This window comes from Falco punctatus (assembly GCF_963210335.1).
Source record: "Falco punctatus genome assembly, chromosome: 9".
Lineage (NCBI taxonomy): Eukaryota > Metazoa > Chordata > Aves > Falconiformes > Falconidae > Falco > Falco punctatus.
In genome coordinates, this window is record NC_137589.1 from 16,384,173 (window position 1) to 16,410,041 (window position 25,869).

At 47.1% G+C, this 25,869-nt stretch overlaps 1 protein-coding gene across 6 annotated transcripts in view; it reads left to right on the forward strand.

Annotated features, from left to right (window-relative positions):
• The first annotated feature begins 898 nt into the window (after nt 1–898).
• The window catches only part of ARID5B (AT-rich interaction domain 5B), a 124,136-nt gene continuing 99,165 nt past the window's right edge, over nt 899–25,869 (forward strand). For 2 of the 6 annotated variants that reach the window (XM_080402752.1, XM_080402753.1), the window contains exons 1-3: nt 899–1,024; nt 1,222–1,485; nt 14,876–15,101. In XM_080402752.1, the coding sequence (XP_080258878.1) occupies nt 1,004–1,024; nt 1,222–1,485; nt 14,876–15,101 (511 nt within the window). In that variant the 5' untranslated portion in view covers nt 899–1,003. Of the gene's footprint in view, nt 1,025–1,091; nt 1,486–14,875; nt 15,102–25,869 lie in introns of those variants that run through there. The other 4 variants (XM_080402749.1, XM_080402754.1, XM_080402750.1 and 1 more) reach the window with 4 other exon arrangements.

Here is a 25,869-nt window from a genome sequence, read left to right on the forward strand (position 1 = left end):
GGGTGGGGGGCGGGCGGGGCGCAGGTGAGAGGCCGGCCCCCAGCGCGGGGCGCGGAGCCGCCCTTCCCGTCTCCCCGCGCCCCTCCGCGCCCGCGGAGCCATCCCCCTCCCGCGGTGGCGGCTCCGGCGGCGGCCGGCTGACTAGCGGGGCCGGCGCGTCCCGGCTGCGCGCTCCGCGGGCGCGGAGGGAGCGCGCCCATCCCCGCCGCCGCGGGACGCGCCTCCCCGCGCCCCCTCCCCCGGTTTCGTTGTTCGCCCCGGCCGAGCCGCCCCTCTCCGCGCAGCGCGGCGGCGCATGAATATTGATGTGTTTATATAATCGATAACCCACTTTCCGCCTTTCCCGGGGAAAACCGATAAATACGTTAAGGACGAAGCCGCCCGCCGAGAGCCGCCGAGGCGGCCGGCCGGGCGCGCCGGGAGGGAGGGGGAGGGCGGGCGGGCGGCCTCGCTCTCCGCGCCGCTCCGCGCAGCTCCGCAGGGCCGGGCGGTGGGAGCGCGGCGGCCCCGCCGGGCGCGCGCGGGGACGAGCAGCGCCCCTCGCGCCGCAGGAAATGGTCTTTATATTAGACATATACAGGCAGGTCCTGTCAGATTCGCAGCTCGCACGCACGCCCTTTCGGCCCCCCAAAAATCCCTGGGCGCCGCGGCTGCCCCCGCCGCCGCCCCGCCGCCCCCGCGCCGCCCCCCCGGGGCCCGCCGCCGCCCCGCGGCATTTTTGCCGGGCCGGGTCGGGCGTCGGGGGGCCGGCCGGCGTCGGGCGTCGGCGTCGGCGGGGCGCGGCGGGGCGTCGGCGGGGCGGCGGGGCGGGGGGCGGGCGGCGCGGGGGGGCGTCGCCGCTCGCGGCGGGGCGGGGGGCGGCGGCGGCAGCGGGGCGGCGCGGGGGCGGCGGCGGCGGGGGGCGGCGGGCGGCGGGGCTGGCTTTGCCCTGCCAGGACCTGCCGGGCTCCATTCACGCCAACAAGTTTGGGAGAATGTTGAGTTCAATCACGCCGGAGCCGCGATGGAGCGCAGCGCACTGCAGGTACCGCGCCGCCCCGCGCGCCCCGCCCCGCCCCGCGCCCGCCGCCGCGGAGCCTCCGCGCCGCTGCGCGCCCCCTCCCCTCCCCACCGCCCTCCCGCCCGCCCTGCCTCCGCCCGCCCTGCCTCCTCCTGCGCGGCGCTGCGCGGCGCGGCGCGGAGCCGGCGCTGATGCCGCTGCCGTGTTGTTGTTCCCCGCAGTGGGTCGGCGCCCCGTGCGGCTCGCACGGCCCCTACGTCTTCTACAGGGCGTTCCGCTTCCAGCGCCGCGGCGGCGGCCGGGCGCGGGTCCTCTCCCTCGGCGACTTCTTCTTCGTGCGGTGCCGCGCGGAGGAGCCCGCCTGCATCGCGGAGCTGCAGCTGCTCTGGGAGGAGCGCACCAGCCGGCAACTTCTCTCCAGCGCCAAACTTTATTTTCTCCCCGAGGACACCCCCCAGGGCAGGACCAGTGACCATGGCGAGGTGGTAAACGCAGCGCCGGCCCCCCCACCCCCGCGCCTGTCCCCGCGCCCGTCCCCACCTGCATGCCCGGGCTCGGCTACCACCCCCTCGCTCTCCCCCCTGCGGCCCCCCCACACCCCCCGCGGCCCCCTCCCCACTGCGCGTGGCGGGGCAGCGCGGAGGGGCCGCGCCGTCGGGGCGCTCCGGTGCGCGGTGCCCGGGAACTCGTGCGGGCGGGGGGGGGTCGGGGTGCGGGGCGCCCCCGGCCCGGCGGGCAGCGGAGTGCGTGCGGGGCTCGCCCTGCCCTCCTCCGGCTTCGTTAACCAGCAAACAAAAAACCCAAAAAAAGCCCAAAACACGCAGAAAAGAGAAAAAAAAAAAACCGCGTTGGGGGGGGATTTCGATATTGTTCGGGGCTTTTTTTTTAGTATTCGATATGTTTAAGAGGGCGGAAATTACGAAATGGAGGCAGAGAGAGATCAAAAGCTATTGAGCTGGCAGGGACGTGTTGAATAAAGTGATAAATGACAGGTACGGGAATAATACATTCAAATAACTTGCAGATATGCCTGGGCGTATTTCGGAGCCGCCGCGCGGCCGGCGCAAACACGCTGCGCGCCGGCACCCACCGCCGGCGCCCGCGCAGCCCCGCCGCGGCTCCGCACCGCACCGCACCACCCGGCGGGGGCCCGCGAAGCCGCGCAGGTTGCGCCTCCCCCCCCCTCCCCGCCCCGGGCCGCTGCCCCCGCCCCGTCTCCGCTCCCTCCCGTTATTTGCTTTTCAGATTTATTGCTTCGGCACGGTCCGTGGTCCGGGGAGGGGGAAGGACGAGGGATCCGGAGAGGGCTGCGGGGGTGGAGAGGGTCCCCGAGAGGGGCTGCAAACCAGGCTGAGGGCGGGAGGGCGGGGGGGGGGGGGCACGACAAGGACGATACACACGAGGTGTTTTGGGGGAACTTCTGTTGGAGATGCTGGGGCGGGGGGCAGGTTGTAGGTACAACGAGGGTCTGCTGTCTGTAGGGGCTGTTTTCGGAGGCACGCGTGTCTATAGGTGCCGACGTAGCCGTGTACCCGTACACATGCGTACACAGTCAAAACGCGTTTCAGAGCCACCTTCGCTCGCTGCCACCTCTTCACTTTAATTTTCTGTGCGTGCCACTGAGATAAGGGAGCCTTTTCCTAAGAATCAGGGAGATGACAGTGAGCAATGGATGCTCTGAAATTGCCCGTGGTGACTATTTAAAACTGTGCCTCTGTGTGTCTTGTGTGTGTGTGTGTGTGTGCGCGCGTGTGTAAAATGAAAGATATTTGGAAGGGAGGGGGGTGGGGAAAGGGACACAAATCATTTTAATACGCCTTAATGATCAGCTCATGTTACTGTGGTAGGAACATCAGAGAAAATTAATCCTACCATTACGAGTAAAACACTGTTCTGGTACGAGAGTTCTCAGCTGCATGTACCTTCCTAATAATATGCACAATTTTATTTATTTTTACATGCAAACACCGCTAGTAATTAGCCGTGTGATTATACTTGTGCATTTCATTGGGGCTTTAACTGATGTCATTCTGCATTATTCAACCATATGAAAACAATTTTCAATTAAGATAATGGCACGCCTTGAAATTATGCAAATGCTGGTCGTATTGTGTAGAATAATTATGACAAATGTAAAGCAGGTAAAAAGTTTCCTAATGCAGTTGTGTTTTACACCCCGGTGATGTCATTTCCCCTCTGGCCTAAGTTAGTCATTCATTAGCAGAGTAGCAGCAGCAGCAGCAGCAACAGCAACAGCTCTGAGTGATACTTCTCTGGCAGGGAGCCTACAGAAACCGGCACTGAGAGCCAGGGCCTAGAGAGGGCAACATAACACTCCCATTAAGAAATGTACTTTGTTTTCACTTACTCTATTAACTTGTTTATAGACATCGGAATGATTTTTTATTATCGATTTTTAATAGTTTGGAATGATCCGAATTGCGCTCAGGGACGCGGAGGCAGCCAAGAGACAAAAGGCTGGGTGCCGGCTGGCGCTTCGCGACGCGCTGGCTGGGTGGGGGTAACCGGCTTCATCGGTGCGCTGGGCGGCTCTTCCACCCAACCACCCCACGGTCATGGTTCCTTATGTAAATGACATCAGCATCTGCCCCCAAAGTGGCAGCAGAGTGCCTCTGGGGTCGCAAGGCTTCCTAACTCTGAGCTGGGCTCCTTCTGCGGGAGGAGACACGGCTCTCGAGTCAGAGGCGGTTTATAGCCGTCAGGGCAGACCTTTTTCGTGGTGCGGGATTGCCGGCGGGGTAAAACACCTTGTCTTGTATTCAGGGAGTGGGGATGAAGCGAGCCAGTGCTTAAACACATAGTGCAAATCTGTGATGTTCGAGGCAAAGGGCGACAGGGGTTCTTGCTGTCAATAAAACTGTTGGTGAGGGGAGCTAGTGGTTGCATTGCTGGCTTGCGATCGAGCCCAGCGGAGATTTAGGCACAGTCGCTAGCAGCTACCTGCGCTAGTGGCATGATTAATAGAAGCAGCTCGCTGCGTGTTTTCTGTAATAGCAGCATTGACACTATGACAATATTCAGCTAGTGGCTGTGAGGAGGGAGGAGAAGTGAGGGGATATGTAATGCTTCTGTTACTCAGAGATTTCTGATGGTGTATTTTATCTGATTGCCAAATGTTTGAGCTAATCAGTGATAAGTGTAAATATAAGTCTTTTTATAGCTAGCTGAATTCATCATCCAGATTTAAATATAACCCTGACTGCTGCTAAAACCAGATGTTTCCATGTGCTGGGGCCCAGACCCAGCAAAGGGTTCAAGCCCAGGTGCGCTTCCACAGAGGTACCCCTCCCTCCGCCCAAGGCTCAGCATCCCTGTAAGCCCGCAGAGAAACTCTACTTCGGCCCCAGGAGCCAGCCAGAGACTGCTTCCTAGGGAGTCTTCAGTGGATGGCAAATGTGGGATGGCATTGGTCGCATGCTGCAGGTACGAGCGCTCCTGGCCGTGATGCTCATCACATTCTGGAGCGACATGCATGGAGAGGCTGGGACCAGCTCCGGCATCACACTCAGGCCAGGGGTCTTCCTGCGCAGGAGCAGCGGAGATGTTTTTGTGAGAGCGATGGTGCCATTGGGGATGCTGTGTGAGGTGAGCTAGAAGAGTTTTGCTCAACTTCACTGAAAACTTCGTTGCTGCTTTTAAAACGCAGGGGCCCAGGTGTGCTGCCTCTGACCTCACCATCAAGCCCAAACACTGCAGCAGGTGGCAGTGCTGGTTGGAGGGGGAACAGCCTCCTCTCCCTTCCCTCCAGTGAGGAAGAAGTGGCTGTCCTCTGTTTCTGGGAGGGCCACCACCGAAATGGAGAAAGTGTTGGTTTTGCTGGAGGAAGATGCCACCTTGCCTTGGTTTTCTTGGCCGCTTCTGGGCTGGCATGGTCCCCTGTGTCACCTCCTGCTTGGGATGGGAAGATCTTTGTGATGGCAGGCGCCTCGCACAGGGCTCAGAGGAGGAAGTTTGGGGGGCTGCAAAGGTCCGGAGGGAGCAGCTGTAGGAGCACGCTGTTGTGCCTGAAATGGTTTCATGGGAAGCGTGTGGAAAGCAGCCCCCCAGCTTTTCTGGCACCGGACTGTGCAAAGTAGATGCTGGCTGCCTGCTGGCAGAAAGCCTCTGCCCAGTCCCCTCATGCAGCACCCTAGGCCCGCAGCACTTGGGGGTGTGTGGTGGGCTCAGTCACTGAGCCCTGCAGGCCGTGGGGTCCTGGCCAAACCCTCCTCCGGCTCATTTACTCCTCTCTGCTCCAGGGGGTAGCGTGGGGCTGTGGAACATCTGACCTTTGCAGCAGCAGTTCTAGAGTGAAATGCTTGTTAGTGCCTTGTGTTTTCATGTTTTTAAAGGTGTTGGCATTAGTTAGACTGGGCTTAAAAATATATCTCAAAGCCAGTGCTCGTTAAATCCAGGGATGATGTTTGATGTGATCTGTACAATTCCTGAAAAAAAAACCAAACAAGCAACTAATTCATTTTGCATGGTATGACATTCCCTGCCTTGCCCTGCGTCGTGAATGTTGCTTCCGCTGGGGCTGGACTGTCAGCGGGGATCTGCCTTTGGTTCATTCAGCAGCAGCTAAGTTTACTACGAACTCATGTTGATTTCATCTCTTCTCCCAAACTGGGGATCTGATGCAATGCTTTTCGCCTTGCAAATAATCCTTACTCATGCAAGTAATTTACATGAGTAAGCGTTGCTCATACAGAGGAGAGAAGAGAGCTAGTTTCCTGTAATTATTTCCCTAGCAGTATTTTGCATTTTCAGACTAATTGGGGGAAAGAAAAAAAAAAAAAAGTCACTCCATAAATGTATGTAATTTATAATTGCAGAAGAGATTCTTCCAGAAAGTTAAGGGAGGCAGTGGGTTTGTTCTGTCTTCGTTTTGGGACAGATGCTCACAGCATCCCTTGAAAGCCTCATTTGTTTCCAAGGGGCTCTCCGTGTGTGGAGGTCCTACTCCAGCATGTAATGGTAGCACAGGCTGGCCCAGGCATGATGTCATATGCCACTAGTCCTTAATTGCCACCCCTCTTGAAAAACATGCTACTCCCTTTGGACAGTAATAGGTTTTTTTGAGAGATATAGGAATCTGTACACTCTTACTTGAGATGAGAACAGCCCCATTTTAGTCTCCACGGTGTGTGCCTTATGCTCGTATCTGTCAACACTGGTAATGACAACACGTTTCAAACATGCAGATTATGATTATGAAAGGGTGCTTTAAAAATCAGGCTAATAGCATCAATCTTCAATGTACACTTGCTCAAATTAATTCAGCTTTGGAAATCAGGCGCACTGTAATAGCAGTGTTAGAGAAATGGCATTTGTCATAAAATATCATGGTTTTGGTAATTGCATATCCACTCTGTATAATTTTTATCTCTCTCGCCACCAGTAACATATGCTGGCAAAGGAAGGAGAGGGCAATGATATTACTCAGAGAAGCCACATGTTGCTAGCCATTAGCCAGCAGTCTGGCATATCTGGTCATTTAAGGCAGATTCACTTTTTTTTTTTTTTTATTCCCCCCCCTCCCTTTCCCTCCCCTTCCCAGTACATTCAGACTGTAAAATACACCCACTGCTCTCTAGAGTTGCTGTTCCCAGTCTGATCAGTGGCACTAAACATTAAACTCTTGTCTTTGGAGAATAATAGGCCTCACATGGTACACCCTCAAGCATGTTGAGATACTGTGCAGGCTGGAAAATAAAAATGTTCTAATTGTGTCTTTTAAATAAGCATAGGAGTGAATTAATTAGACTATATTTTGTCTTTAGTTGCTTAGTTACACAATAGTATTCCTAAGCACAAGTAAGATAAATTGGCTCTTTTTGTGCTGCTTGTCCCTTAATCATAATTACTGTATTGCTCAGGAGAGTAACGCATACATAGATTTTGCATTTTTAATAATATTCAAACAATATGCGAATGATATAGAAAGTATGTTCTGATTCAAGCTCTTATATGCTTTTATTCGGGAAGAAGTTCTACTGCTATGGGAGCAATATTTGCATTAGTTGCTCAGAGATGTAGTTCTGGGAAATACATAATTGAAATATTCTTGCAATGCTTGTTCTGGCCCTTTCATTCGCATTCAAAATAACAATGCCTTAAGTCTCCGAACAGTCATCCACTCTTGATTTAAGAGCTTTTTTCTTTGTGCGTGTGTGTGTGTGTGCGCGCGCGGTGTGGGTTCACACCCAGCGTTAACCCTGCAGAGCCTAGACGCTCGCATGATTCATAGTGTCGTATTAAGTTGAGCTTTTTATTTTGTAGCTAAAATGCAGTCAGAAGGTCAGATGAACATCGGCATTTTATGGCATTAATCCAGTGACCTTAATGCTTGGCAGGCGTCCATGTTTCTATGCGAAGGTGCCAGGGTTATAGATAATAAAAGAGTTTGTTTTCATTTTCTGGATATTTTAATCTTTCTTTACAAAGCATAGCCTCGGGTTTAGGGGGCTTGGGGCTGCTCCCAGGGGCCAAAACTTTAATGTCTTCCTGGGTTGTTGAACGTTAGCTGCTAATGATGGGCAGATTGATACAGATACTGAACAATGGAAGGTTCTGGCAAGAAACCCCCTAGACATGCTCAGTGGATGTATGTGAAAATTGGCTCCATTGTTCTGCTGTATGAAAAGCAAGTAAATTATTTACAGATATTTGCTAATTAAAGCACATATTGTTTTACCAGCACAATAGAACACAATATAACAAAAGACAAAAGAATAAGCTTGCATAATTTAAACCTGCTAATGCAATGTACTCCTTGTTAAGAAAAATATAATTATGTAATCTATGAGGAAAGCTTTTCGTACTGTAACTGTAGTAGGCAAAATTAGGAATGAATTGCTTGTCAACTTGCCTAAACTAAAACAGCTCTTTGAGATCTTGGAGCTATCTGACGCGAAAACGTTTTGACTGAAGCCTATTTTCTCTTTGGTCAGAACTTCTATCTGCAATGACAGATATAAATTCAATTTGAACCTCTGCTTGGGAGTGGGAGGAAGGAGAAAAAAACACCCCAGAAATGAAGGAGGAGGGTCACAGTAGAAATGTCAAGTCTAGCTGCTCACAGCCATCCCTCTGTGCGCTCCATCTCCACACCCCGCTTCTGGCCCAGATGGACCAGTATCCCACAAAGCATCCTACAAAAACACAGTGCTGCCCTGCCCCAGCACGTTGCGTGTCTGGCTTTGGAAATACTGAGTCACACAAAGGAAAAAGCTGCTTGCTAATACAAGGGAAAGTGAATATCACAGGACTTCACGTGTTTCACCTGTGTCCCTTATCTTGGTCTCTTTTGGGTTTTGGACCCTGGCAGAAGGGGTGAACACATTGGGAGGTAGTGTTCTCTGTTGGCATGAATTTCAGACAGCTGTGTGTGGCTGTGCTTAGGCTGGGGAAATACCCGTCACCTGAATTTAATGAGATCATTATAGTCCTTTAAAGTAATTAGCAAAGGATTAACAGATGAAAGGTTCTGCCTTGGTCTCTTTAAAATTTTCTTGTGTGCCAGGTAAACTCCTGGGCTGTATGTGTTTCCATTCTCAAGGCTCTCTGGTAGGTTTGTGGGTGGAGAGTGGTGGTCTCTGTGTGCTGGCATCTCTGGAAGTATTGTGGGCCCAGGCCCCAGCAGTCAGTTCCACTCCGTGCATCCTTTGGGACACCTCTGTCTACCCAGGGCTAGGGGATAGATGTTGGAGAAGGTGGCACCAAATGAGGCACTCAGGGCAGAGAAAGGGGGAAAGAAAGCTGCCTCTGCCCATGCCAAGCACTGGAGCCTCTTGTGAGGCTTCCCCATCACTTGGGGATTCCACCTGCAGAGCAGGAGCAGCATTTTCCACCTGCCAGAGCTGTGCCCCAGCTCCCCAGGTCTGCAGCCTCCTTAGAAAGGTTGTACTGGAAGAGCAACAGGTAATAAGGGAGTGAATGACAGGAAAGTCCTTCATATGCTGTGTAGGGAGGCTGAACAGGGCCCTTTTCTATGGTGCAGCCAATTTTTGAGGTAGTCTGCGATCCTGCAGTCTTAAAAACCCCCGTGTATACCCCCAGTCCACAGCAGGCAGCAGGGAGATGGGACTTTCTTATTCTGGAGAAAGTCTCTGAGAGCAAGGCAGTCTGGTACAAACATTCTCTGCCCCTTAGGGCTGAATGTGGTTGCTGGAGGAGGGCCTGGGTGAAGTGCTGCTTATAGGAGATGATTTTGGAGAGGTGGGTTCACGTTCCTGAGCAACTTCTGGCAAATGGGTTAGGGCTGAATTGAGGTGACCTGGTTTCCCTTGCTGTCCCAAAGCCCTGCTGGCATCTGTGTGACAGAGAAGAGCTCTGGACTATAGACTCTGCTAACAGAGTTTTTTTGTTTTACTGTGCCATCAAGTAAGGATGATGGCACTTCCTGAATCATCTAGGTAAATGCATTGCTACAGGAGAGGTGTTTATTGGAAATAAGCCCCCTCCTTCCTTTCTCCACCTCCAAAATGTGACCTTCTGCTCCTCAAAGGGATTTAGAGCAGGGAAGTAGATTCCTGGAACGAGAATTGCGTTGTTGCGCAAGGTATGGGAAGGTCCTTTTCACCTAAATCGCAAAAAACTAGAGAATACATGCAATGTAAAAAAAGCCCAGAATAATAGATGCCTTTATGCCCAAATGAAATACGCAGTTCTATTATCCTCGGTGAATGCAGTCCGTAAGAGTCGCACTGTATTTTTTGCTCCTGTGGATGAATGTGTTTTCATCGGCGATGTACTGGGTTGTAAAATATGCATCCCCAGCTATCTACTGTGCTAAAGGTTTCAGTAAAAAGACTTGAAGATGTTTTCTGATGCAATTCGTAATGATCAGATAAATGACACGCAGTGTCTCCTGTAATTGTCGGCAAGAGTTTTTTGCAGTGCGTCTCCTGTTTCTCTCTAGGCCACGTATTTGATGTTAGGAGACAGCCAAGCAGGTGTTCCACTCACTCGTGCCCTCCAGAATTCCTTAAATGACCTCTGGAAGCACTGGAGTGAAAACAGTCTCAGCACGTCAAAATTTTGAGATATCTCAGTTGCCGTAATTCTTTTAAGGCTGCCTCAGCATCTCTAAAATATAAATCTTTCCTAGTTATTGGCAATGAGTGAGGAGTTGTGACGTACCGTATGCGGGTGTGCGATCAAGATGTATGACCTCCCTGTGCTGCCCTGTGACTCCCTGCCTTGTAAGAGTTAATATTTCTTCTAAAAAATAATTATCTGCTTTAAACTATTATAACTACCTGACCTCTTTCCCTGAATGTAAGTATTTCAACCATCTGCTGAGTCAGGCAATATAGCATTCTGTGCTTTCGGGAGGCTGTGATGGTTGCTTAGACAACAGTGACATAATATTTAAGCATAACGGCTCTCAAGAAGATGCTGTCCCTTTCTCCCTGGACGACTTGTCTGAAAATGCAAATCTGATATGCTCTTAAAAAAAACAAGAGAGGGATGAAAAGGGTTTGTATCACCATCGTTCTTAACCATCTCCCCATTTCCCACTTGATAGTTGAAAGTATTGTACTTTGCTCAGGAGTCTTGTAAGATGTGCTAAAATTATAGGCTGACTAGATACCTGCTTTTATAGAAACAGAAGAAAAAGTGCCTCTTTTTATAGTCAGTGCTTATTTCGAGATTTAGACAACTTTGTGGCTGGGAAAAGCATTGCCATTGGTCGGTCAGCATCCAAAAAGGCCCATCCAAGATAAATCTAATTCCTGAGCAGAGCTGAAATCGGCGCAGGCTGTTTGCTCCTGCAAACCTCATCTTGCTGTAGCAGGAAAAAAACTGCAATTAAAGACTTAAACATGCAACGGAGACCTCATAAACATATCACTTCAGAGCACAGCTAACACACGAGTTGATTTTTGTATAGATCTATATACGCACTGTATGCGACGTGGGTGGTTTTTCATGTTTACACAGAGAAATAATTATTAATGACATGAAGGTTATACAGCACATTTCTTTAATCTTCTAAAGGTTTGTTAGTCATGTGTCACCATGTACCTGGTTTTTATTTATTCAACATCTGTATTGCTTTGTCATCTCGTTGAAAGGTTTCTCTAGAAGGGCTGCGGCAGTAGGTGCGCAGCAGTCGATATTGAATGGCTATGGGGGCTCCTCTGGCTGGCAGAGCCCCACAGGTCCTGAAGCAACTTTTTTTGTGACATGAGGGCTCTGAGACATTTTCGCTTAAAAAAAAAAAAAAAAGAGGAGAGGGACCCTTTTGTTACCTCCTCCTCCAAAACAGTAATTAAAAAACCCTGCTACTCATAGTTTGCTCATAGTTTGGATCTGAGCGCTTGCAAAGGTTGCTTCAGGATGTGTTAAAGCTTGGCAAGGCGCATCAACATCCCAGAGCTGATGAAGTAGTTGGGTGACCTCTGTTTGGTGGCTTTGGGGCAGATGACCTCTTGCATTAGCAGACTATCGAGGTGTGGGGAAGACAGCCTCTCTGGAAGCTGCCCACAGTTCAGGCTCCTCAGAAAGAAGGGCTGAAGCTACCCGCCGTCTTTTGCTGGGTGACAGTGTTTGTACGATGAAGTGCCAGGGTGAAAATGCCTCTGGAGATGCAGTCTCTTGCTGGCAAGGTTGGTGTGGGCAGCAGTGCCCAATGGAGGACCATGTCCGATCTGTGACTGCTGTGGTGTGTGGGGAGCTGAGGAGGACATGGCTGCTTGTCTCTGAATTGGGCCCAAAATGAGCAAGGGCTCAAAAAATGAGCAGCGAGAGAGAACAGGTCTACCCAGTCCCAGTGCCTGTAGGGCAGGGCAACCCAAGGCAGGAATATGTAGGGTGATTTTTCTGTTTTCTGGCTAAAAGGGAGCTTAGTCATGTTTCGCTAGTGCAGCTGTGGTGATCACTGGTGGTATGAGGGGGTACACGAGGCCAGTGCTGGTGTGGAGGATGGCTGGGTGCTCCCGGTCTCGTCCAGCAGCCGTTGCCTCTGCAGGCCGGGCCCGGCCTTGGCCCTGCTTCCTTAAGGGTGACCCCTAAAGATTAAACATCTTTAATCTTAGGAGCAGCTCTGGCTTTTGAGGGGCTGGTGGCAGTAGAGCTGCAGTTACAGCAGGTGCGAGATGGGCCCTGTTGGCCTGACAGCCATGAGGTGGGTGCTGCCATTGCTCGGTCATGGCACAAAGCCCAGCCTGGCAGCCATGAGCACGAGGCCTGTGGTCAGCCGCCCTCCTCAGGCCATCCCAGCTGATTTGGGGGCCATCCAGGCACCCTTAGGGACGTGGCTGGCACAGAGGTGATGGGGACCAGGTGCCATTGGGGACACAGCTGCTGCAGGGGTGACGGGGCGGCCCTGACGAGGGGCCATTGCCTAGCGCTGCCTGCATGCAGGGGGTTTGGCCCACAACCCTTGTCATGGCACAGTGACAGCCTGAATTTCTTTTATATTTTATACTCATTCACTGCAGCTGCGTTCTCAGCTACCCTGTGGTGCCATTCTGGGTGCCCCTTTGCGCCATGGTATTTAGAGTCCCGGTGCCATTTTGTGAAGGGCTGAGGCAAGCGCTTGACTGTCTTTCTGTAGGGTCTTTTCGTAGCCCTTCACACCAGTGTGGCGATGCTAAACGTGTTTTCATGGCTGCAGCTGTGCCACTGCCACAGAAAGCATACATACGCTTGGGGTGTGCTCTACCCCCCCAAAAGCTGCCTCTCCCCCTGCTCCTGCCTCTCTGATTCCCCGCTCCATGGCAGCCTGGGCAGAGCCAGCAAATGCACCAGCATCGCCTCACCCTCGTTACAGTTGGGTTTCTTTCTTTTTTCCCCTCTTTTTTTTTTTTTTTTTTTTTTTTTCCTTCCTTTTTTTTCCCTGTGTACACATCATGTGCGTGTATGTGAAGGTTGTATTCTCGAAAACAAGTTTATTCATTGATGATGTAATAGTGATTGTACTTTTCTTTTGGTTAATAAATTGTCTGCTCAGCTTACTTTGTATGCCAGCCAAAATTAGTCATACCAGTTCTTGGAAAGGATATGAAGAAACTAGTAATTGAAATCATAATCATTTGATCATGAGAACTATTTGGAAAATAATATTTTAACCAAAAACATGTCTGATCTCCAAGTCAGGGTTTTTTTAAAACTGCTGTTAAATAGATTTCTGTAGTGTAGAAATTGTGTAGTCACTGGTGATGGTATTCATCCTAAAAGAGGACTTCATCCAGAAATTGCTGAGACTGTCTGCAGACAGGCTGAAATTTATATATATGTATTATTTTTTTTCCATGCTGACATTTAATAATCGCCATGTAATAGCTATAAAATGCATAGCAACTACAGCTTTTTTATTTCAAGTGGCTGGTGTAATGAAATTGGGTGAAGCCATCCATTGAAATTGTACTTTGTAGTACCCAACGCTTGTTTACAAAGTATTGACGTTTGTCATAAACAGAGATTTAAAACGTCACTGTTATTGTTTGTTGTTCGGTGGAAGTTCTTATGCTGTGCAATGATAAAGGAAAAGATTTTTATTACAAGCTTGCTTAGCATATAAGCATGCCGTTCATTTCTGACCAAATATTTGTTATTGCACTAAATGTAATGAAGGTGCCTGCTAATAAAATGATTTTGCATTATGTAAGAGAGACTGGAATATCAGATCTGCTTTTTTACTAGAGATACTTCAGGTTTTGTATTGTGTGTAACTTATCACAATAAAGCTTTTTTTTTTTTTTTCCTATTGAGCAGTATTTTATTTCCTGAGGAATGTGTTCAGTGGGAAGAAAAAAAACACAGAGAGAGAATCAATCGTGCTTTTCTCTTTGTTTAATAACTCAAAGAATTTCTCTACCCTTTGCAAATACTTGTGTTTATTTGAGAGAAAAATTGGTTTCTGGTTTATCTATTTCAAGAACCTGTAACCTTATTTAGTGCTAGAAATATGTGGTGTGAAAGGTGTGGTGGTGCAGCCAGCTCTCATTACAACATAAATTATTTCTGCTGTTTTAACTAAAAAATCTGGAATGTATCTGGCTGGATATGTGTGTATGTTTGTTTGTTTATTTTTTGGAGGCTTTCTCGAGCCTCTGCTCACTGGAGTCAGCTATAAAACATTCTGCTTATTCATCATGACTGAGAGGAGTTGATTGTTTCCTGGAAGGATAAAATCCAGCAATTAGAGCTGTTTAATTCGAGTATACATTCTGGAGGCTAAACTAAGTTTAAGTGCTTTTCTTAGAATGTATGTTTAAGAAGGGAAAAAAAATTACAGTTCTGATCTTGAAAAAGGTTTTAAGAAACATGAGAATGTGCAAGTTTCTTTTGGTGGGAAGCACATAACATTTATGTAGTATTTCTTTTGGGATTACATCACAGTTTTATTTAATTTTTAGGACAAAAGTTAAATTCAATATTTGTGTATAAGCCAAGGGAAAATGTACCATAAACACAGGAATTTTTTGGTGAGTCAGAGTTCCAAGAATCTGAGATTTACTTAGTCCATTTATTTCAGGACTAGCTATAACCATTAGTCATTCAGCCATGAATTTTTACATTTGCAGCTAATTGCACCTAAAAACCAAACTTTCCCTCAAGGCTTTGGGTTTTACAGAATGTGATTTGGCAACCTGCATTTCAAATGCCTTTTAGGATCATTGCTCCAGTCCCAGAAATTGTCTTTAGATCATGTGTATTTGCTTCGAGTAAACAACTAATATTTCCATTTAGAGGGCAGGAGGAATAATTCAAGTACTAGCTATTCTGTATTATGAAAAAATTAATCTGCCAACAGCAAGACAGGCTTTTCCAGTAGCCTGTGGGGGGGTGGCATTACGGATTTATCAGTCATCATGGCGGCCCACATGACGTGTCCTATTCTCATTTGACCACTTCTTGCAGGATGAAGTTATTGCTGTTTCAGAGAAAGTCACTGTGAAGCTTGAGGACTTGGCAAAATGGGCACAGTCCGATTTCTCCAAGTGGAAGTGTGGTTTCCGGGCTGAGCCAGTCAAGCCAATGGATGTCGGGAAGAATGGGCAGAAGGAGGCCTTGATGAGATACAGACAATCCACGCTCAACAGCGGCTTGAACTTCAAAGATATCCTGAAGGAAAAGGCTGACCTTGGTGAGTATCCCTTACTTTCTGCCATGGGGAGGGGCCCGTGGGTGAGTGTCTTTCGAAGACAGATGAGCCTGATCCTGCCAAGCCATCGCCAGTTCCCAAGGTATGTCTGTGCTCCAGGCGGAGGTGTGGTGATAAGATACCCAAGTGGGATCAGGGATGGTGGTGGTGAGTTCACTGCAGGCTCCTTCCAGAGTAGCATGGGGTAACTCTGTGATACCTGTCTGCTCCATAGACATGTCCTGGAGCAGTAAGGCTCAAATCCTGAAGGTATGCGCACGAAAAATTGTCAAGGGCTCTCCCTGGGGCTCAGCAGTCCAGGGAATCAGGTCAGAGCTGTGCATCATGGGGAGAGGAGCCTGACACATCTTCCTGAGGCCTGCTCTGACAGGCAGGGCAGAGTAAAGGCCTTTCACTTCTCACGTCCCATCTTCAGAAGCGCAGCATTGTCACCTGCTCCTTGTGCTTGTTCTGTCTCCCTAAGGTTGGCTTTGTGTCTTGTTCAGTAGGAAGATGTCCCTTCCATAGCCTTCTGTAGCATTTCCTTGTGAGCTTTATGTTACTATACAGCAGGGGTCCTCAAACTACAGCCCACGGGCCGGATACAGCCCCCCAGGGTCCTCAATCCGGCCCTCGGTATTTACAGAACCCCCCGCGGGGGGTTGGGGGTGGGGAAACCAAGCAGCCGCAGATGGCTGCCTGCCACTTCATCTGCACGCCAGCCCCCTGCTTAAAAAGTTTGAGGACCCCTGCTATACAGCATAGGCCTCAGTGAGGTCCCCACTGTTCTTTCCAGATAGACCTGTACTTTCTTTCCCTGTCTGTTTTTAGGGAGAGAAGTGGTAGCTCTGCTACTTTGGATGGTTGCAGATAGACTTGCAGCTCTGGGGCTGCTTTGATGCGCAGACACTCAAACCTCTAAAGTCTGGGACGGGGGGACAAGGTCCAAGGGAGATAGGTCTCCTCTTGGTAATGCACCTGTTTGTGGTATTAGGACCTTGGATGCATAATAGCTGCCAGAGACAGTGCTTTGAAGTACATCCCAGGGACGTTTCTCTATTGTACCAAGCTTTTAACAAATGTTCCAAGCTAGAAGAGCATCAAGTTTAGGCCATAATGGGAGGAAAGGTGAAAAATTAAAAGCTAAGGCTGATGCATGTGGGGAAGTGCTTTTGTACCGATATGAACAGGTGATGCGGGGCCAAGTTCAGTGTTACAATGGCATGACTGTGTTGGCATTGAAGCCATGTTACTCTAAGCTGAAGATCTGTCTTGGAGGATTTATCTTTTGCGTCTCAGTTTTCTGATATTATCAAATGGTGAAATGATTTTGTCAATCTTGCATTTTACCATTAGACATGTAGGTTGGAAGACTGAAGTACAATTTGAAGTTGATCTTATTTTTCATTACATCTCCAGGAAGAAAAATAATCCATGGAATTCTTTCTATTTTTCTTCTCCTTTGCTTTGCTGTGTGGTTTCTTCTGGTTCATAATTATATACAGTAATTTTCTCTGCTGTTGCCCTGGCATCTTCTTTACGCACTACATTTATTTGCATTTGTTTGTTGTGTCAGAAGAATCTTAATGTTTTTCAGACAGAACTTTTGTGTGTTAATGTTTTCTTGTTTTTGTTTTTAACAAACAAAAAAACCCTTGTGGTAAGTTATGAAATTGCTATTATCTACCCTAGGAGCCAAAGAAAATTATCTTTAAGCCTAAAGCTTATAGTTGCATGTTAAGCCTTTGAAAGTAGGGGTTATACTGAAAACGCTTCTGGAATGCAGACTATATGGTATAATTTTGATAACCCACATTCTGATGTTGCTCATTTTCAGCTGGTGGCTCTGGCTTTATTGTTGAGTCTTTTTTTTCAGTAGAAATGTATTTTGACTAATGGTTGATTATGATTGCATTTTTCTTCGTTATGACTGGTTGGTGGGAGTGAAATCAAAGGTTCAAGAAGACGTATAGCTGATTAGGCACATTGATACAGGCAACTGATCTAGCCTGTTAAAGGCAATTGAAGAAATTTCTTAAATCTAGTACTAAGATGATTTTTTTACTATTTGAAAGACCCAAGAATTTAAGCATATTTTGCTTCCTGGATCTGAGAAAAAAATCAGAAAAATGTTGATCTTTATTGCTTGTGAAGCAGCCCTCTTTGGTTGTGTCCTGTAGGCAACCTATGAGCTCTGGTGTTTGGCTTAACTGTGGGGTGGAGGTTTAGCACCCACCAGATGAAGGTTTACGTGTCTCATTCTGAGTGGTTGGTCAAGGTTGACATTGTGGTCTGAGAATTGACATCTCCCTAGCTGTAGGTAAAGGCAGTAGCATAACATGCTATGTCCAAGGCACAGGGATTTGAGCTGCTGATGTATCTTTTCTGCTGTCAGAACGGCGGGTTTGCTGCCTGTTACAATGTGTGCCCACAGACCTTTTCCAGTACTCAACATCTTGCCAACAGAGCAACGCTCAGCTGCAGTGATCAAAGATTAATAGCAATAACTTCTGCAGTAGGTCTCCAGCACAACGGGATGGGGTACTTTTTATCTTAAAATAGGGCTGTAAACTGTGAGGGAGCGCGGTGCACTGTTGTGCAAAGGTCTCTGCTGAGAGCATCAGCACAGCTGTATTAGCAAGGCTAATCAGCTCAAATGGAGAGGTGGTCTCCTGCATATCCACCACTGTGCTCGATGCTTCACCCGTGGGGATGTTTCACAGAGGGCTTCCCCACCGGGCAGAGTTGAGTGGCTGTGGTGGGGCACAGCGCTTTGAACAGAACTTGAATCTGAAGGAACAAATCCATTCTTGTGCTACTCTGGCAGGCCATGGATGAGTCTGTAGCAATGGCCACATTGAACCCTGGCTGTAGGCAAGGAAGTTGCTGAACCAGGTGTTGAAAAGACCTAGATGAACAAGGTGGTCTCCTGGACCTGTTTTCTCCTATGAAACAGTGTATTTCCTTTACAGAAAAATCCTATAAAAGTGTGTAGATTCTGAAAGTTTTTCTACTAGATGTTTTTAAACTAAGCTGTAGAAGGTAATAGGAAATTATATCATTACCAAAAAGCTCAAAAAAACTTTACAGAAGAAACAAAATCAGTTTTCACACAGTATCTAGGAGTGGTGAAGAGTGAAATAACCCGGATGAAATGAAAACATGGCTGATACAGAACCACAGAAGTGGCACTGCACAAACATACTTAATTAAACACGCTGCTAGGAGCAGGGCAGCTTTAAACAATAACCAGGCAAAGTGGAGCCTTGAGTGAGCACCGTATACCCTGTGCCATACACTCTGTGGCACTTGCTTAACCAAAACTAAGGCAACACCTAATTAATCCACAACACGGAGAAACCATGCACCTATAATTGAAAGTTGACCCTAATTCAGATTTGGTAGTTCTGTATTCTTTTTTGTTCCCTCTTTTTTTCTCCTCTCTCTTATTCTTTCCCTCTTTTCTTCCCTTTTCCTCCTCCTGTCTCTTTTTTCTTCTTTCATCTTTGCCTTTCTTTTGTGCAGAAACAGGCGTTTTTTCCTGTAAAATGCCATTGTTTTTATCACTAGTGAATTATGCAGAAATTTTCCTTAGGACTGTATTAAATAAAAGATCTAGCAATGGCATTTTTTTGTGTGAGATTTCAGCCTGAAAAATGATTTTTAAGAGTTATTTCTTTCTGCCTGTCGAGATATTTATGTTATACATTCTGTCCCTTTCTACAAATATGTCAATATTGAATGCTGGCAGTTTATGTCTTAAGACTATTTATAGCTTTCTGAATATTTGTTTCAAATGTTGAGAAAAATAAAGAATAACAACAATGCAGCATATAAAAATAGAGTTGCTCAGGAATGTATTATTCATAATGAACATGAGAACCTGTTTTTCCAGAAGAATTGGTCTGATTAAATCATTCACTACTAAGGCCGCTAGTTATTTATTTTTGTCTTTAGAATTATTTAGGGGATTTTTCTTTGTAATAAATGGACTTCTATACCCATATTTGGTAAAGCAGTGGGAAGTCACCAAATGAGGAATTATTTCATTTTACAAAATTTTTAGCAACTAAGCAATGTAAACACTATTGGTTAAATATGGCGAAGTTGCATATTTCTATTCCTTGGGCTATAGTTCGAAAGAAATTCAAATTATTTTATATAACACTGCTTCTTACAGACTTCCTTTAAGTGAAGTATGAAAGCTGCAGTGTAAGCTTTATTGGCCTATAAATATGTCATTATAGTTGGACTACATTTATATGCTTTGGATTGTTGTTTAAGCCAAGAAAATATGTCTCTACAGGTTGACTTTTTATTGAAACCCTTTGAGGCATACAACAGAATGTATTTTAGGCCAAGGTTATTAAAACAGCATTTTCATTTTTGCAGCAGACTCATTGTCAATTATGCTGCCACAAACTGTCTGTGGATAGGCAGTTATGAATGGTTTCATCTCTAAATGTGTCTTTAGAAAAAGAAATAAAAGATAGAGGAGTCAGAGCTGAAATTGAGAGAAGAGACTGGGGGGAAAATGACTGGATTTAGTGCTCACCGGCTCTGTTGGTTTGGGTTAGGCTGAGCTGCAGCACTGCCTGGGTTTAGCTGAGGAACAAATGGCCGCTGTGCTTATGTCAGGCCAGGAAGGTGGGAGCCACTGCTGCCCTGGCCAGGCAATCTGCATCCCTCTGGCTCACGAGCCTGTTGTGGCAGAGGTCTAGGTTTGGTCCCCAGACTGTCATTGCCACTCTTTTTATCCATCCTTTATGAGTCTTTATCATGCCAAAATGTATGGCTGAGGTTGCTGCGTGGTGGGCGCTCCCATTCCTGCACTGGCAGCGTTAGTAACGGGGATGAGCAAGTTCTGGTGCTTACTGAAGGTTTTCTGCAGTTACTGCTTGCTTGTTTGGGACCAGTGAGGGAGAACCGAAAGAAAATTTAGCACTCAGTCCTGTCCTGCCTTTTATTCCCCATAGGCACGCATTTGGGAGTGTAAAATCTAGATCTTTGTTCTCTCTGCAATCCAGGAAAATCAAGTACTGCTTCTAGTTGAGGTTTATATTTTAGCAGTCACCCTTTTGTAGTCCATAGGTGGTTTTCCAGCAGTTGTTTCCTACTTTGCTCTCTTGAACCCTCCAGTGAAGCATGTGGGGCAGGGGCTGGATGCTGCAGGGCTGGATGCTGCAGGACTGGCTCACCCTCTCATTTCCTTCTCTTCTTTTACCAGTCTCATAATTTGTGTAGCTTCATGCAGGAGATCACAGCTCTTCATCGGATCTTGTGTTCTTATAAAAATTGGCCAAGCCACGCCAGATTGCAATGGGTTTGGAAGGAAAGGCAGAGTGGGGATGAGCTATCTTGCAGGACAGTGCCGATCCCTCAGTGCCCAGGCAACCACAGTGCCCCTCATGGCCCTTCTGATTTCACTTAACCAGTGGTCTTGCAACAGGCGTGATTTCTCCAGATGAAGAGTATCAATTCGTAATGTAGTCAAACTGTAATATTAACGAAACTGATAATCTGCAGCTGTAGCATGCTCAGACACTTGTGGTGACTTCTAAACTCACGCCGACTCTCCTTTTTCGTTGTTTGTCACATGCTTCTGAGTTCAGGCTCGCCTGGCTTAACTTGATGCAATAATTTTCTGACCAACTAATTGTTAGCTATTCAGAGTGCAGCTACTTCAGATACTTTGTGCTTAAGTCATGCCTCTTAACTCTCTTCCCCTCCCCTTCTCTCCTTGTCTGTGCTCTTTGCCTCTTCCTTGTGCCTTCCTGTCCCCTAGCTGAATGCCATTTTGATCTTGATAAAACTCCTATAAGTGTCCCATTATTGCATTTTCCTCTCTCTGCTCTTGTGCACCGTATGTTGATTTTTGAATTGTGGGTCAGAGTGACCTCTCCAACTCATTGTAACCAGCCCAATTGATACAGCTCTTTTGCCATAGATGAGGCTATTACATGACTTGTCTGTTGTGCTCTGTGGAGCCTGAATGGAGGAGGATGGCTCCCTTGGGGAAAAAGGACTGTGGCTTGGCATTTTCTTCTGTGTTTGTGCAGCTCCTAGCACATGCCAGCACTGCTGCAGCAGAATGAGAGCACCAACAGGCTGCAGAGCGGCACTGTTGGGATTGATGTTCAGAGAGGCCATGGAGCAGGAAGGCTTCCTTTGGTTGTACATCTTGGGTTCAATTGCCACTTATCTTTAGTGTTAACATGTTTGGGATTGGAGATAACCAGAGGTGCTGAGCAGACAGACAATTTCATCTTGCCTTGCACGAAGAAGGCAAGGTAAATGTTTATTTTATTCTTTGTTAACCAGTTGGTTTAAGATAACTAATATTTGTTGACTCAGTTGCTGGCTGCCTTTTAAATGCTGAAAGGTGATGCTGTTGTTAGGTGTGGTGTACCCCCAATAAACCTGTGATAATGATACATTTTCTTGGAGGTGACCTTATCTCCAGTAGTGTTTTGGGGCTCTTCTTCCTCACTTGCCCCTCTCTCCTGAACTACAGCTGCTGTCCTCTGCACCTTCCCCAGCTTCCCTGGGAGGAGGTTGGCCGGGTCTTCGGGAGGTTGTCTGTAGCCACCTGATCCTTCCGGAGGCCACGTGTTTGCCCGAGCAATGCTGGGGTGATTTAAGTGCTGTTAATTTCTTCTTTTCTCTGGGGACAGCCTACTTCATTACAGAGGAAGTGTATGGGGGTGACAAAAACATCTTAATATGCAGCACTGGCTATGGAAGCCTTTTATTCACCACTAGATTGTGTTGAGCCTCATCTATTTGTGGCTCTTGAAAGGAGTTTTAACACCAACATTTCAAACTTCAAGCGTGCCTTATCAAAGAGAGAAAATTTGGATTTCTTCTCAGACTTTGGCCTGCCTTTGAGCTCTTACAAAAGGGGGTGGTAGTGTTGCCCCAGGAATTGAGGAGGTGGGTATTTTGTTCTTTGAAATGCAGAATATCTGCCGAGAAATGTAAACAAAACCCCACATAACTTCTCTCTAGGTAGCCCCTAAATCACAGTGCCTGTTCCCCACCCCCACCAGTTCTTGCAGCAGGAGCAAGCTAACATGATTATCAGAATTGTGCTGATAGCAGTTGTCACTGTGTCAGCATTTTCAATTATGTATTGGTATGACAGGGCACTTTGTCGTTGGTGTGGAGCACAGCCATTTGCAATTGCAGTTCTGGTCTATTCAGAAACATCAGGGAAGGAATCACTACTGCAAAACAAGAGGAGGAAGAGTTAAATTTTACTGCCTTGTGAAGCTAGAGGGAACTGCCCCCTGTTCCCCTAAAGCCAAAGATGCAGCAGTTTGCACCATCAATAAGAGTTTTGTTGCAGCTTCTGGTTGGAACAGGAGTAACCTACATAATTACAACATAAGTAGATAAAAAATAAGGACCATTCACAGACAGTGTCAAAGCAGCCAGCGTGGGACAGTGTCCCTTTAAAAATGTTTGACAGCTTTTTTTATTTTTGTCTGTTTTTAGCACCGAGATTGACCTTGCCAGGCTGTGTAATAACCCACATGTGTCTGCTCTCCAGGATTTTTTCCCTTCTAGTCACTGTTGGATCTTGCATTTAATTCTTACTGACCATGAGGTTTTGTTCCAGTAACTGGAAACGTGTGCCTCCTGGTGCAGCGCTGCTGTGCTCCAAATCTGACTTTATCTCAATGTTTGCCTTTTTTTTTTAACTTTTGGGTTTAGAGGGTGCTGTTTTCCTCCCCAGCCTTCTCTCTAGCTTCCGTTCCTGCCCATATTGTTTCTGGGTCCCAGGGGGAACCCAGTTTGGGACATCTATTGTTTTGTATCCCTATGCTTCCCTTGCCCAGCGCCGTGGAGGGAGGTGATCAGCAGTCTCCTCTGTGTGCCATGGTTCCTGGTTAGAGCTGTTGGTCCCTCATAGATCACTGACGCCTTTTTCCTGCATTGTATCCTTTCCACGCAGCCAGCCAAAAATTGGCTGAGCACCGAGATCTGTGAACTAACCACGTATATAACGTGATATAGTTGGGTGGACCCTGAGGACGTCCTCTTTTTCCTGCCTGGCTGCTTTCCTGTGCTGTAATTCTGCGCTGCTGGAGCCCAGGACTTGGAGTCCCACGGTCATCTTTGACTCTGAGCACTCCGCTAATCAAGTTGAAGCTGTCTTCATACCAGCTAATGAATCATTCTCGCTTGTAACCTGTGCTGCTGTGCTGAGGTGCTCAGGCTCCTCTTTGGGTGCTGTTGACACCATGGCCAGATCTGGATGTCAGTTCCCTTCTGGGGGGGAGGAAAAAAAACAGACCCAACTTATTCACCACCTCCCTTCCAAGTTGCCCTTCCGTGTTGCTCTTCGTTACTTCCATGCCCAGAAAGGCAACTTGCCTTTTGTTTACAGGTGCACTGTGACGTGCCTGGCCTGTCATCATCTGTCTTCCTAAATGCCTTAGTCTGGTTCTGACTGCCATGTTGCGGAAAGGCTAGTGCTTGTTCTCTTGAGATGCAATTTTCATCTTCCCTATCTTGTGCCCTGGAAGTTTGTCAGAGAAGGCATCCTTTGTACATCTCAAATTGAAGGAGAGTTGCTTTTTCTCCCCCTTCTCCTTTCACAAAATCATTTGCAGGGACACGGGCACACAGGAGCAAAAGCTGGGCTACCCTGCAGGCTGCATGGGGCCATAATGCCAGAGAATGGCCATGTCAGCATTTACGGGTACCTCAGCCACAGGAGGTGATGGGACCTCAGCTTGCCAAGGTGGAGCTTTGCCTGGGCAGGCAAGGGAAGGTGGGAGATGGGTAGGCTAGAAAGAAAAAGAACATGTTGGGCAAGAGTGTGGGAAGGGGCTTGGCTTCAGTGGCCAAGTGGGCAGTAGCAAACCTGCTTTCCCAATGTGGGCAGCCTGGGCATCTCCCACAGCATTGCGTGTCACCTTTGCGAGCACTGAGAGGAGCTGTATGGGTACACAGGAGAAGATTGTGGTTCTGGCATCCTTTCCATCATTAAACTGAGTTTTAAGACCCTCAGTATCAATATTCTGACTTCTTAATCTCTTTTGGTTAATTTGGTTCAAGCTTGTCTTTGCTGGCTTCGTTACCCTTGAGCGATAAGAGCATTGATAGATGAGGCTGTTTGGGAAGGGAAGGGTTAAACCTAGTGTAGGTATAAATTGAAGTGCAGTTTGTGGGAGTGGGTGATAGAGAAAGTGTATATTTAAAAAATGTAACAGCATGATTGGTAACTTACTGGGTAGGTTTTGTATTGGAGAACATTGTGGCATAACCTTTATTTACTTCATTTAGTAAAATCTGTACCATGTAAAATAAGTTCCTCCTTAATTTTACTGCTAATAATAATTTGCTTGTAAAAATGAATCCTCAGCACTGTAAACCTTCACCTTGGGTCTCTCATGCTCTGTTACACTGTGAAGGACAAATAGTTAATGCCATAAAGAAGCTTTTGTTAGTGATAGATAATGTGTATTATTTTAGTAGAAGTATATTTTAGCAGCTTGTGAAAAATCAAGGTGAAATTTTACATCTGTGCACTGCTGTATAATTGATATATGTAGAAGCTGAAATTCAAAATAAGCTTCTGGAAGAGCACACATTTGATTTTCCTAAACATTTAAATATATGTATCACACCCTCGTTTTAAGATGCCGGTTAATGACTTCATGAGCATGTTGGCAGCCAGAGCATTACATGTGGTTTGAGAAATGTGTCTGGATATGCTTGGTAAGCAGTATTGTTCTGACAGTGTACTAAAGGCCATCTTCAATTTGACTGTGCTCTACTCTGTTATGCTGTGAAAGAAAAAGATAATTCAGCAGAGCATTGTGCTGTCGGCTGGAGACGCCACACTTCAGAATACAAATATTACTAAGGATAAATGAATCATTAAAAGAACAGTAGCATAAAATATCTGATGAATGAACTCCAGGAGTCTCTGCTGGAATAAATTTAGCATTCACGGACAGTACCATACTATGTGAAATAATAGTATCAGTTCTACATTCAGATGCCAAAAACATTTATGGACCCAGAATAATTGTGAATTACAAGGCTATAAATACGTAGAGGGGATTTGGTGATATCATAATAAACCATGAGAAATTTGCTAGGCTGGTTTCTAATGTTACCAGAACCTTGAGATATATTTACAACCTTGTTCACACTCCTGCAGTTGTAGGGGGCAATTCTCCTCTCACAACACGTTCGTCATTCCCATTAGTGCCAAGGGGAGTTACACATGTGTGTCATGAGTGGAATAGATCGCCATGTGTTGTACAATTCAAGGATCCTATAACAAATTGAAAATCTAATTTAAGAAAAAGGTGGGAAACGTTCCCTCTCGTCCTCTTCCACGTTCCCCCATGTCTTGTTTTGTGCCTGTGAACAAGTCTAGTGAAGGGAAAATAGGTAAAGGATGACAAGGTAGCTGCTGTGTTCCGGAACATCTTATCCACAGCTGCATCATTTTTTTCACTTTTTATTACTGAGAATCAAAACAACGAAAGCCCAGATGTTCTGGTCCCAGGTTTCTTTAAAGTGCAGGCTAATGCATTTTAAAAACGTGTCGTAAATACCCAGGGAAGGCTGGGACTGTCAGCCTGTCCACTGAAAGGAGGCTTCGCTGTTGTGATACCAGATCCATGCCTGATAAGAACAGTTAATTAGGAACCAGGGGTGAACCTGATGTGATATTCAAGAGCATGTTCAGCTTTCAGCATGTCCCACGTCACCTGTTTGTAATTAAGCTTGGTGTCCCCTGCCTTCC